General features: G+C 58.7%; 1 protein-coding gene across 1 annotated transcript in view; it reads left to right on the top strand.

Moving 5' to 3' along the window:
- Positions 1–12156, top strand: part of ATP2B4 (ATPase plasma membrane Ca2+ transporting 4) — a 37548-nt gene that overhangs the window by 7747 nt on the left and 17645 nt on the right. Inside the window, 15 exon segments of the mRNA XM_009638268.2 lie at positions 1291–1326; positions 2821–2982; positions 3104–3318; positions 3410–3652; positions 3772–4013; positions 4314–4548; positions 6423–6602; positions 6877–6899; positions 6901–6953; positions 7091–7197; positions 8879–9070; positions 9182–9395; positions 9864–10075; positions 10450–10557; positions 11299–11481. Of these exon segments, the coding sequence (XP_009636563.1) occupies positions 1291–1326; positions 2821–2982; positions 3104–3318; positions 3410–3652; positions 3772–4013; positions 4314–4548; positions 6423–6602; positions 6877–6899; positions 6901–6953; positions 7091–7197; positions 8879–9070; positions 9182–9395; positions 9864–10075; positions 10450–10557; positions 11299–11481 (2405 nt within the window).

Consider the following 12156-nt stretch of genomic DNA (forward strand, 5'->3'; position numbering starts at 1 on the left):
CAGCTAGGTGGGCTGAGCTGCTCCTGATTGTGCTGGGACTCGAATGCTTTCCTGCCTCTGCTCTCACATCTTACTGCTTATTCCCCTGCTCTGTGCCAGCCGCAATACCAGCTTTAAAGCAAAATATCGGTGCAAGCCGGGCTTGGGAAGCTCCTGCTCTCCCCCTGTGTCCCCGCATCCCTGTTCAGCAGCTCTGGGCTCACTGGGAGCAGCCATGAGGTGCAAGGAGCTGGCAGGAGGGAGCTGCCGGCTGGCATCGCCGGCTGCACAGGCGTCCCTGTGCCGGGGAGCCCTTCCCGGGAGGCGATGCCATGCGGGGGGAGGCTTGCCGGGCCTCTCCTGGCAGCCGTTTTGGCTCTGGGCCGCGTGTGCGCTGGGTTTCTCCAGCTCTGCTCACCCAGGGCAGGCGTCTGGCTGGCATCGCTGGGGTTCGGCAGCTGTGGAGCTCTTGGGGCTTAGCTGCCAGCTTGGAGGTGGGAGTACGGGGTGAGACATGGGAACGGCGCTGCTGTTGGCACCGAGCAGGAGCTCGCCAGGTGCCCAGGCACTGTGCTCGGTGCTTTCCCAGCCTCAAAACTCTGTCTTCCAGCCCCAGAACAAACCCAGCTCTGTGCCCTGGGCCTTCCAGCCCTCGATTTGGGAGCAAAGTGGGGCAGGGAGGCTTCACCGGCTTATCCCCCACCGTGGTGCTGGGGGGTGACAGGAGGAAGGTTTATAAACCCCTTATCGCACAAGGCTGGCTTAGATTGCAGCAGCCCTGTGCTCCCCATGTTGGGGACACATCGGGGACCCCTGCGCGGGGACCTTGCCCACCGCAGACAGGGGGGGCAGAGCCCCCTGCTACAGGGATAGTGCTGCCCTCGGCGGGGGACGAGTCTGTGCCTCCTGGGCAGATCCGCTTGCGCCCAACGGCAGCAGGAGGCAGGGAGCACCCGTGCTCCATACGTGCTGTGTGGAGGTTGTGGCTCCTTCTCTCCGAGGGTCCCAGACACCACTGGCACCCTTTGAAGCACTGGCAGGGGTTGTAGCGGGTGCTTTGCAGGCGGGGAAGTCTGAAGCCTTGGGGATGGGGTGCCTGGGGGAGTCGGGGAGCTCCAGAGCCTCCCTGGTGCTGTGAGCTGTGGACCAAGGCACGCCTGGTGCCTGCAGGGTGCTGAGCCCTGCGCGTGGATGCTGCTGGAGCGGTGCGCGGCCCCTCGGAGCAGGGCCGACCCCAGGCTGTCCCGCCAGCTGGACATTGATACGTGGGTCCGTGTTGCTCAGCCCTCCACCCTTTTTCTCTTTGAACAGGTAAAAAAACCGGAGCCCCTGAAAATCGCAACAAAGGTAACCAGCCTCTCCATCCTTTGAACCAGCACCACACTAACTACCGAGCATTCCTCCTTCCTTCCTTCCTTCCTTCTTCTCATCAGTCTGTGCTCTTTGCTGCTCCGGCGGGACTCTCGCCTCGTTGTCCTGGGAGAGGGTGCAACAGTCCCGTGGCCAGCGGCCCCAGCGTGGCATCGCGGTGCTCTCTGGTAGCCCACCACGGGGCTGTGCCTAGCTGGGATGGGGCTAGCCAGCTTCGCCTATGGCCACCTTGCCCCTGCGTGGGGCAAGCCTTTGGGCAGGGAGGACAGGACTCTTCCAGAAGCCCAGACCATTGGCAGAACATCCCTTTCTCAGGGCAAATCTCATACATGTTGACGTGAGGTGTGGGTGTGAGCTGGTGGCTCTGAAGCCCTTGTGCACCCTGTCCCTCCACAGGGTTTGTGTTTGGGCATGGCTGGGGGAGAGACGTGGGTCCCTTCACCATTCCTGGGATGAAATGTCCCATGGGGCCTGGCCAACGCGACGGTTGCACCCTCTCCCCCCATGGCCTCGACTCCGTGAGCGTCTCCTCGCCAGTGTTTCTCACACTGTTCTTTGCAGGCTGTGGAGGAAGCCCATTTCTGCACCTCTCTCTCCACCTCTCTCTCTTTCTCTCTCCTCTCAGCAGTTTTGAGTTTCCCTCCTTCCCGTCAGACTGTGTCCGGGTGCTTGTTTTGTCCGTGTCGGGTCTGTTGTAACCGTGGAGGGGTCCGATGTGGAGCTGCCGTGAGCTCCGGGGGGCCTCGAGCCCTCGAACCCTCTTCCCTTCCTATCCCTCTCCAAAACTTCCAGCTGACCTGGGTCTCCCCGGTGCAGACCTTCAGCTGGATTTAGACCGATTATAGCAGCTGAAAGCCTGGCTGTCTCGGGTCCTAAAAACGTGGTGGATGGCTCAGGGCTGGGATTCAAGGAGCTGGCTCACTCCTCTTCAAATTCCATCCGAATTTCTAACCATCCCCTTCCATCTCACCGCCTGGCCAGTGACCCCTGCTGAGCTACCCCCAGGGCGCTGCAGAGGTGGCACCGAGTGGGAGTGGGGCACGGAGCAGGGATGCTCATCAGGGGATGGGGAGGGACACACCGGAGCCTCGCTGGGGTCAGCCCAAAGTGCTCCCCATCTGCTGCAAGGTGTAAAGCAGAGGGCAGGCGAGGCTGGGGAAGACCTGCCTCCACCCCAAAGCCTGGCCAGCGCTGACTTAGAGGTGTGACTGGTGCAGGGGTCAGCTCTGAGGACCCTTTATCCATGGGGCTGGGGTAGACGGCAGAAAACTGCCCCGTAGAGAGGTGGCAGGGCCCCGGGACACAAGGTTTCCATGTGCTCGGATGCGTGTGTCGTCGGGAACGGTTCTTGTTCTGGGTTTTCTCTCTCTCTCTCTCTCTCCCACCACCATCTTTCTCAGTGGTGTCCTACAGGTTTTCCCGGTCTCTCTCCTATTCACACGTGGTGTCTTATTTTGCCCTGGGCTGTAGCTAAAACTCAGGATGGTGTGGCCTTAGAGATCCAGCCCCTGAAGAGCCAGGAAGGGGTGGAAAATGAGGAGAAGGAGAAGAAGAAGGTGAAGGTGCCCAAGAAGGAGAAGTCTGTGCTGCAAGGGAAGCTCACACGCCTGGCAGTCCAGATCGGGAAGGCGGGTGAGTGGCGGTGGCCCAACATGAGCTGTCACCCCAGAGCTCTTGCTGGAAGTAGCACGGGGAGAAGGGGCTGTCCCCTTCCCCTGTGTCCCCTCACCTTCCACTCTTCCTCTTCCCTCAGGGCTGATCATGTCGGCCATCACAGTCATCATCTTGGTGCTGTACTTCGTGATTGACACATTTGGGGTGCAGGGGCGGCCCTGGCTGGCAGAGTGCACCCCCATTTACATCCAGTACTTTGTCAAATTCTTCATCATCGGTGTCACAGTGTTGGTGGTGGCAGTGCCTGAAGGGCTCCCACTGGCGGTCACCATCTCCCTGGCTTACTCTGTGAAGGTGAGATCACGACAGAGCGGGGTTGCTGGGGGCACGATGGGGAAATTCACGCTTTTGGTTCTGACCTTCCTGGTCATGGTGCCTGTTGCAGAAAATGATGAAGGACAACAACCTTGTGAGACACCTGGACGCGTGTGAGACCATGGGCAATGCCACCGCCATCTGCTCAGACAAGACGGGCACGCTCACCATGAACCGCATGACTGTGGTGCAGGCCTACGTGGGGGATACCCACTACCGCCAGATCCCTGACCCTGAAGCCATCCTGCCCAAGATCCTGGACCTCATAGTCAATGGTGTTGCCATCAACTCTGCCTACACATCCAAGATCCTGGTGAGTTGGACAACCACAACCTCGTGTCCTCTGGCCTTCCTGGCATTGGCCACCCCTGCAGCTCACATCCTGTCATACCCAGGTTTGGCATTGCTTTTCCTTTCCTCTTTCCTTTCCAGCCACCCGAGAAGGAAGGGGGCCTACCCCGGCAGGTGGGGAACAAGACCGAGTGCGCCCTGCTGGGTTTTGTGTTGGACTTGAAGCAGGATTACCAGGCTGTGCGGAATGAAGTGCCAGAGGAGAAGCTCTACAAGGTCTACACCTTCAACTCGGTGCGCAAGTCCATGAGCACGGTGCTGAAGAACAGCAACGGCAGCTTCCGCATGTACAGCAAGGGAGCCTCCGAGATCATCCTCCGCAAGTAACCGCCCTCCCTTGCTACGCCGGTCCTCTCCCTGTCCCGTGGGCTTTGGGCTCTCGATGCACTGCGGAGCTGTGCGGGAGGGCTGCGGGGTGGAGGGTGCCCAGCCACCATGGAGCAGGGAGGTGACTGTTGGGAAGTGCTGCCATGCAACACTCTCTTAGGGTGGCTTTGGCAAAGCTGTAGGGAGCTGTGGGTAAGGGGGATGCCCCCATTTTGCAAATTAACTTAGGTGACAGGGGGAGTTGGCATCATGTGCCACCACCGGTGCCCTCACCCTCCATCCCTGTCCTGCGTTAGGTGCACCAAGATCCTGGACAAGAACGGAGACCCTCGGGTGTTCAAGGTGAAGGACCGGGATGAGATGGTGAAGAAGGTGATAGAGCCCATGGCCTGCCACGGGCTGCGGACCATCTGCCTGGCCTTCCGTGACTTCCCCGCTGACGCTGAGCCGGACTGGGACAGCGAGAACGAGATCCTGTCTGACCTGACCTGCATCGCTGTGGTTGGGATAGAGGACCCTGTGCGGCCAGAGGTACTGAATCCCAACTCTGCCCTGGCTGTCCTCCACCCCAGCCCCATTCTTGGGCCAGGAGCCCCTTTCCCTGCTGCACCAGGACCACAAGCCCCTTAAGAAAGCACAAGCAGCTCCTCTGCATCCATCCGTGAAGTGCCCCATGCTACCAGCTTCCTGCTGCCAGCATTTCTCTCCCATTGGCCCTGTACTCAGTGAGGCCGCCCCTCGAATACTGTGTTCAGTTTTGGGCCCCTCACTACAAGAAAAACGTTGCATTGCTGGAACATGTCCAGAGGAGAGCCACAAAGTTGGTGAGGGGTCTGGAGCCCAAGGCTTACGAGGAGCGGCTGAGGGAGCTGGGGTCGTTTAGTCTGGAGAAGAGGAGGCTGAGGGGAGCCCTTATTGCCCTCTACAACTGCCTGAGAGGAGGCTGTAGTGAGGTGGGGGTCGGGCTCTTCTCCCTGGTAATGGATGATAGGATGAGGGGAAATGGTCTGAAGTTGCGCCAGGGCAGGTTTAGGTTGGACATAAGGAAAAATTTCTTCACCAAAAGGGCTGTCAGGCTCTGGAATGGGCTGCCCAGGGAGGTAGTCGAGTCCCCATCCCTGGGGGTATTTAAAAGGATAGATGAGGTGCTTAGGGACAGGGTTTAGGGGTGGGATGGCAAGGTTAGGTTAAAGGTTGGACTTGATGAGCTTAAAGGGTTTTTCCAACCTAGATGATTCTATACCTGGACAAAATGACCTGGTGGGGGCAGGCTGTCCCCACCCAGGCTTTCCCCCCAGCTGCTGTCGGGTCCGTGCACAAGCCAGGCTGGTTCCACATGCAGTTCAAAGGTGCATGGAGGCACCAGGCAGGGGTGACAGAGGGGTGTTGGAAAGGGGCAGGGCTGATCTAGCTGGTTCCTCAGCTTGCTGTCCCCCTCTGCCGTAGGGGTGACAGGCAGGCAGCTGGGCTAATGCAATAAGCCCTCCAGTACCTGCCTCTTGATTACATTTTGGAGCTTGCCCCTGTGCTCCTGCCTTGCTTGCCTCTTTCCTGATTAGATGTTCAAGTATCTGGGTCTGGGAATTGCATTACAGATGCCCCATCTGCACCGGCTCTGGAGGTCATTGATTCAATTTGCTAATTTCTCACTAACATCCTCTTCCCCCACCGCTCCGTAATAGATAAACCCATTAGTGCAGCAACGTGCTGCTGGAGCAGCGCGAGGGGGCGGACAAAATGCCCCCGTTGTGATGGATCACTGGACCGTGCCTTGGCGCCCGGCACGGCAGCGTGATTGGGAGGAGGCAGTGAGGTTGCCTTTCCCTTGGGGCAGGGGCTGGAAGATCTTGTGCTGTCTGTGCTGGAGGGGCTGCTCCGGACACGCATGCGAGTCTGACTGGAGCCGTGGTGAGGGCAGGAGGTTGCAGTGCAGGAGCAGGCAGCAGGGGCAGGCATCCTCTCCGGTCCCTGGTGGCTTCCCCCTGCATCCCAGGGATGAACGGCTGAGGTGGTTCTGGGCGGGGAGTTTTCAGTTCAGCATTTTGTCCCCGCTGTGAGTACCAAGCTCCACTGGTGGATTGGAACGGGCTGCCCAGGGAAGGGGTCGAGTCCCCATCCCTGGGGGGATTTAAAAGCTGGGCAGACGAGGTGCTTAGGGATAGGGTTTAGTGGTGGGATGGCAGGGTTAGGGGAACGGTTGGGCTTGATGAGCTTAAAGGGCTTTTCCAACCTAAACAATTCTATGATTCTATGGACACAGGTGGGCTGCTGGTTCGCACCCCAGATCTTTTTAGGGAGGATGGGAGAGGAGCCGCCTGGCTCCCGGGATACCCAGTGCCAAACCTGAGCGCCCTGCCCTGCGCTGCCCTGCCTTGTCCTCCTCCAACTCTGTCCCTGTCCTCCAGGTGCCGGACGCCATCCTGAAGTGCCAGCGTGCAGGGATCACCGTCCGGATGGTGACAGGGGACAATATCAACACCGCCCGTGCCATCGCCACCAAGTGTGGCATCCTGCTGCCAGGGGAGGACTTCTTGTGCCTGGAGGGGAAGGAGTTCAACCGGCTCATCCGCAATGAGAAGGGAGAGGTGGGAGAGCAGCCCCCGGGTCCTGCTCCGCAGCGGGTGTGGGTGGCCTCTCCAACAGCCCCAGCGGTGTAAGGCGCTGAATCCCACTGGGTTTTCCTCCTATCCTTGGATAAACACAGCTGGTCCCTCTGCTTGCTGGGATCCTCAGCCAGCGCAGCCACAGGGGTGTCTGGGTGCTTGGAGGCGAAGGCGCTGCCCCGGTTGGGGTTTGCTCTCCGGTGGGGCAGGTTTCAGGGGGGTCCCTACCCTTGCTTACGTGTGCCTTGTCCTGCAGGTGGAGCAGGAGCAGCTGGATAAGATTGCGTGTGCTGGCCCCCTCTTCCCCGACAGACAAGCACACACTCGTGAAAGGTGAGCGCCTGCTGGGGCTGCTGCCTCTCACCAAAGTGTCTCTTGTTCTGCTCTGCCTGGGTGCTTTTGCAGCATATTGTCTGCTGGGAGCCTGCCCTTGGGGCTTATTTTCTCTGAACTGCTTCTCCCCATTTCAGGAATTATTGACAGCACCGTTGGTGACCAGAGGCAGGTGGTGGCTGTGACTGGGGATGGGACCAACGATGGCCCAGCGTTGAAGAAAGCCGACGTTGGGTTTGCCATGGTACGGACGGGCAGTGGGTTTTCCCCGGGCGTGGCCTTTGCTTCTCCGGTGGTGAGAAACCAACGGCACACTTGGTTATTCTCAACACTTAAATTACTTCTTGACTGATGAAACTCTGCTCCAAATCTACAGGCTGGCTTAAAAAGAAAAAAAAAAAAACAAAAAAACAAACCCAAACCTTTTTTGGAGGTTTGATTTACCTCTGATGAACTTTACAGGGCTGTTAGCAAAAGATTGATGGGGAGCAATCCTCTGAGAGCCTGGCTTAGGGCTGGGCTCCTCTGACCCTCCCGAGGGACCATGTCCCTGCTGAAGGTGACACGGTGCTTGCAGAGCACCCAGAGCAGCAGGGTCCTGCCTGGCCCCGGTTTCTGAGCTGTGGGGTCCAGGAGAGCTGTGGGAGCCCAGTAACTCAGCGTGACTTGGTTTATCCCTGCAGTTCTTCACCCAGGTTTGTAACGGGAAGCCCAGGCTCCGAGCGCGGTGCTGGCACTGACTTGGGGAGTTTTATTTCCAGTGAAGAACTCTGATCTCCTGGTTTGCTGCTTTTCTTTGCCCTTTCTGAAAGAAGCAAGAAAATAAACCTGTCAGTTTTAATGGATTTCCTGTGAATTGTTTAAGTTTAGGTACATGAGCAGGAGTCAGCTGCTGGGAGGAGCCTTATGAGCCCACGTAGGGAGCTTTGGGCAAGTGAGAAATTCTGGGGGAGCAGGGATTTTTAGGAAGGTGTTAAATAGCCAAGTGCAATTCCAGAGCCTTTAGGACAAACAGCAGAAGGTAAACCCTGGGGACCTGAGCGGGGCTCCCTGCCCCTGGGTGCAGGATCAGACCCTGGCCAGGCACTGGGCTTTGCTGGGGGCTGGGCACCAGGGCTGCGCTGCCTTTGGGTCTCCAAAGAGCGGGGATGAAACGGCACGTGGGGTGCCCTCGGCTGGTCTGTCCGGCTTGCTCCAAAGCTCATGCCCTGCAGCAGCCGGGGGGGTTCCCATCTGAGACGGGTCTTGGAAATCTCATGAGAGCTTTTCCAGGAAAACACCAGGGAACCTGCTCGTTACCGGCATCACTTCGGTGCATTTAATTGATGCAAAGCGAGCGCCTCTGTGTGCTGGCGCTGAGAAATGCAGTGAGCCCAGCTCCTGCAGAGCAAACTGTGTCTGGCTGAGATGCTGCGGGTGACTTTTGGTGCTGTGGGGCTGCCATCCACCTCGGACGGGGCAGAAGGCACCAGGAAGGCTGTGGGGCTTTGGGCTGCTGAATTCTCTCTCCTTTGGGGGTCCCAACCCTCACTTGCAGCAGAGATGGCCAGCCAGGGATCCCTGTGTTCCCTGGCATAAGGAAGAAGCTGCACTTTTAAGCTGTTTTCCAGCTTTGCTGTGCCGTGGCCCCTGCGTGGGGCGCTCACGGTGATGGGCTGTGAAGCTGCCGCTGACTCGGAACCCCGCTCTGGAGCCGAGCCAGTGTCTGTCCTTGAAGGCTTCGCTGCTTTGCAGCCTCCCCTCTCTTGGGCGCGTTGGTGCTGCTGCAGCAGGACTGGCTGTCCAACGCAGGACTGGCACTGCCTCCGCCGGCTCCAGAGGAATTTTCTCCCGGGGCTGTTCCTGGGAAGAAGCAGAGCTGGGCAGACTGCAAGCGTGGAGCTTGCCCCGTGAGTCACCGCATCGCTTTCTCCCTGGTCCTCAAGGGCATCGCAGGCACAGATGTGGCAAAGGAGGCTTCGGACATCATCCTGACGGATGACAACTTCACCAGCATCGTCAAGGCGGTGATGTGGGGACGCAACGTCTACGACAGCATCTCCAAGTTCCTGCAGTTCCAGCTGACCGTTAACATCGTGGCCGTCATCGTGGCCTTCACGGGCGCCTGCATCACGCAGGTACGGGATCCCGGGGCTTGGCGAGAGGAGAGGGGGAGCTCCTGCGAAACAGGGAGTGAGGAGAAAGGGTGGTTCTGGTGGTGTGACATGTTCTTCTTCCTCTCTCGGCAGGACTCTCCCCTGAAGGCTGTCCAGATGCTGTGGGTGAACCTGATCATGGACACCTTCGCCTCCTTAGCCCTGGCCACAGAGCCCCCGTCTGAGTCCCTGCTGCTGCGCAAGCCATACGGCCGCAACAAGCCGCTCATCTCCCGCACCATGATGAAGAACATCCTGGGGCACGCGGTGTACCAGCTAACTATCATTTTCACACTGCTTTTTGCAGGTGAGCTGTGAGGCCCCAGGAAACACTGGGGCGGGCAGGGGGGGGCGGAAAGGGGCAGAGTCCCAGCACTGCCTCCTGAGCTGCCTTTCTCCCCCAGCACTGGGGACCCTTGTTCTGAGCTGTCACTCTGTCGCCCCATGTTGGCCAGCACAGAGCTTACTTGATGGATGGAAAGCTGAAGGGTGTTAAGGGAGAGGATTTACATTGACATTTTGGGTCTGCTCATGACCTTGCTGGGTGCAGAGACAATTTTAGCCAGGGCAGGAGGTTTTCAACATTTTTAAGGAAATAAGGGTTCAGTGGGGCTAGCATGGGGGGACTCCAGCTGGGTCAGGGGATCTTCAGCAAGAGCCTGGGATCCTAATTCCACCTCTACTAGTGCAGAGCAGAAGTAAGGAGCAGGATCTCAACTTCTCCTCTCTCCCCTGCCCTTCCCCGTCCCTTCCCCAAAACCCCTTGTCTGCTTAGGGGAGAAGTTTTTTGATATCGACAGCGGCCGGAACGCTCCGCTGCACTCCCCACCAACCGAGCACTACACCATCGTCTTCAACACCTTTGTCATGATGCAACTGTTCAACGAGATCAATGCGCGCAAGATCCACGGGGAGAGGAACGTCTTCGAGTCCATCTACCGCAACCCTATCTTCTGCACGGTGGTGCTGGGGACGTTTGCAGCTCAGGTGAGGCTGAGGGAAGGGTATGGGAATAAGATAGCGGGGCTGGGAGGGGACCATGCCACAGGCAGGACCTGTGTCAGCTGCAGTCACTGCCCACAGCTCTGTCCTGTCCCCTTATTCTTCTCCAGCAGCTTCTTGGTGGCACACAGTTTCAATATTGGGGTCTAGAGTGTGTTGGGAGGTGCCAGGGCCTGCCAGCCAGCGTGCCTCTGGTGTCCTGTAAAGCTGCTAGCCTAGATGGGAGGTCCTTGCTCCTCTCGTGATCCCAGAGAGGGAGGAAAAAATGTGTGGGCCATAGGGGACCTTCCCATCCTATGGCTGTGCCACGCAGCCCTTGGGGCTCCCCGGTGCGTGACTTGTTCTCTCCTGTGCTGTAGATCATCATCGTGGAGTTTGGTGGAAAGCCGTTCAGCTGCTCTGGGCTCACCCTGAGCCAGTGGTTCTGGTGTATTTTTATCGGAGTGGGAGAGCTCCTCTGGGGCCAGGTAAGAGCCAGCCTGAAAACCAAACCAGGTGCCTCCACGCCACGGCATGCTCGCAGCCCAGCCTGCCTCTCCCTTCCTGCTGCCTCCCTGCCCTTGTTCTCTGTAGTATTTATTCAAGGCAGCTTTGGAAAGGGGTGATGCTCCATCCCAGTTCTCCTAGAAGGAAAGGTGGAGGGTGCTAGGCTTGTTTAGCCTGAAGAAGAGAAGACTGAGAGAGGATCTTATAAATACTTATAAATATCTTAAGGGTGGGTGTCATGAGGATGGAGCCAGACTCTTCTCAGTGGTGCCCAGCACCAGGACAGGGGGCCATGGGCACAAACTGAAGCACAAGAGGTTCCAGTTGAATGTGAGGAAGAAATTCTTGACTTTGAGGGTGCCCAAGCCCTGGCCCAGGCTGCCAGGGGGGCTGTGGAGTCTCCTTCTCTGGAGATATTCAACCCCCAGCTGGATGCTGTCCTGTGCCCCCTGCTCTGGCTGAGCCCTTCCAACTCCTGCCATTCTGGGATTCCATGATCCCAGTACCACACCAGCAGTGAGGAGAGGAGGTCGCTAACGGACTCCTCGTTCCCACCCTGCTTGCAGTGGGTCACATCCACTGGTGGCCCATCTCGGCTGCATCCCGGTGTCCCTCAGCTGAGTCCTGGCATCTCGCTGCAGGAATGGGTCAAAGCTGGCGGTGGGCTCCACGCTGCCATAGCCTGCAGGCTAAGGAGCCGTTCTCTCCCTGCCTCTCCCCAGCTGATCTGCACTGTCCCAACCAGCCACCTGAAGTTCCTGAAGGAAGCTGGGCACGGCATCACCAAGGAGGAGATCCCAGAGGAGGAGCTGCCCGAAGACGTGGATGAGATCGACCATGCTGAAATGGAGCTGCGGCGCGGGCAGATCCTGTGGTTCAGGGGTCTCAACAGGATACAGACGCAGGTACGGTGGGGCAGCGGGTACGGTGGGGGCTCCTCCTGCTCTCTCTTTCTTTCTCTTTCTCTCCAGGGTCTCTGCCTGGAAAGAGGCAACGGCTGCTGCCGGGAGGATGCCATCGCCTCCTGGGCTAGCCTTGTCCCACCGTCTGTGCCTTTCTGGGTCTGCCCTGGTTGGGGAACCGGGACAGCCCGGCTTTCGGGGGCAGCTTGGGGTAGGGGGAGGCACCAGTCTGTTCTGATGCAGAGCACAGCACCTTGCAGCTCATAGCCAGGCTGGTCTGCAGGAGGCTGGGTGTGCTGCCGATGGGCACCTGGAGGAGGGGGCTCGGAAGCTCTTGGGGGGGAGGCCACGGAGTCACCCGGGCTCTTACCGAGTTGTGCAGCAGGTCAGCCTTGAAGCTGTTCTCAGTCGCTGCTGGCATGCTGCTCCTGGTGGGGAACGTGCCCATGAGGGATCCGGCTGCACAAGACCCTCTCCAGTCTCGCTCCTCTGCTGTTCTCCATCCTTCCCGATGGCGATGCCCCTTTGGCCAAGGCCTTTTGCCACCCCTCCCTGCCAGCTCTCCAGGCTCCTTGCCTGGAGTTCTTGGCCCCGGAGCACAGAAGGGGAGGAGAATCTATCTGTTAATACATTTTTTACATCAGCTGTTTCTCCCTGAGTCAGTTTTTCCTGAAAGGG

The sequence above is a fragment of the Egretta garzetta genome, unplaced genomic scaffold, assembly GCF_000687185.1.
Source record: "Egretta garzetta isolate BGI_Z169 unplaced genomic scaffold, ASM68718v1 scaffold105, whole genome shotgun sequence".
In the NCBI taxonomy this organism is placed as follows: Eukaryota; Metazoa; Chordata; class Aves; order Pelecaniformes; family Ardeidae; genus Egretta; species Egretta garzetta.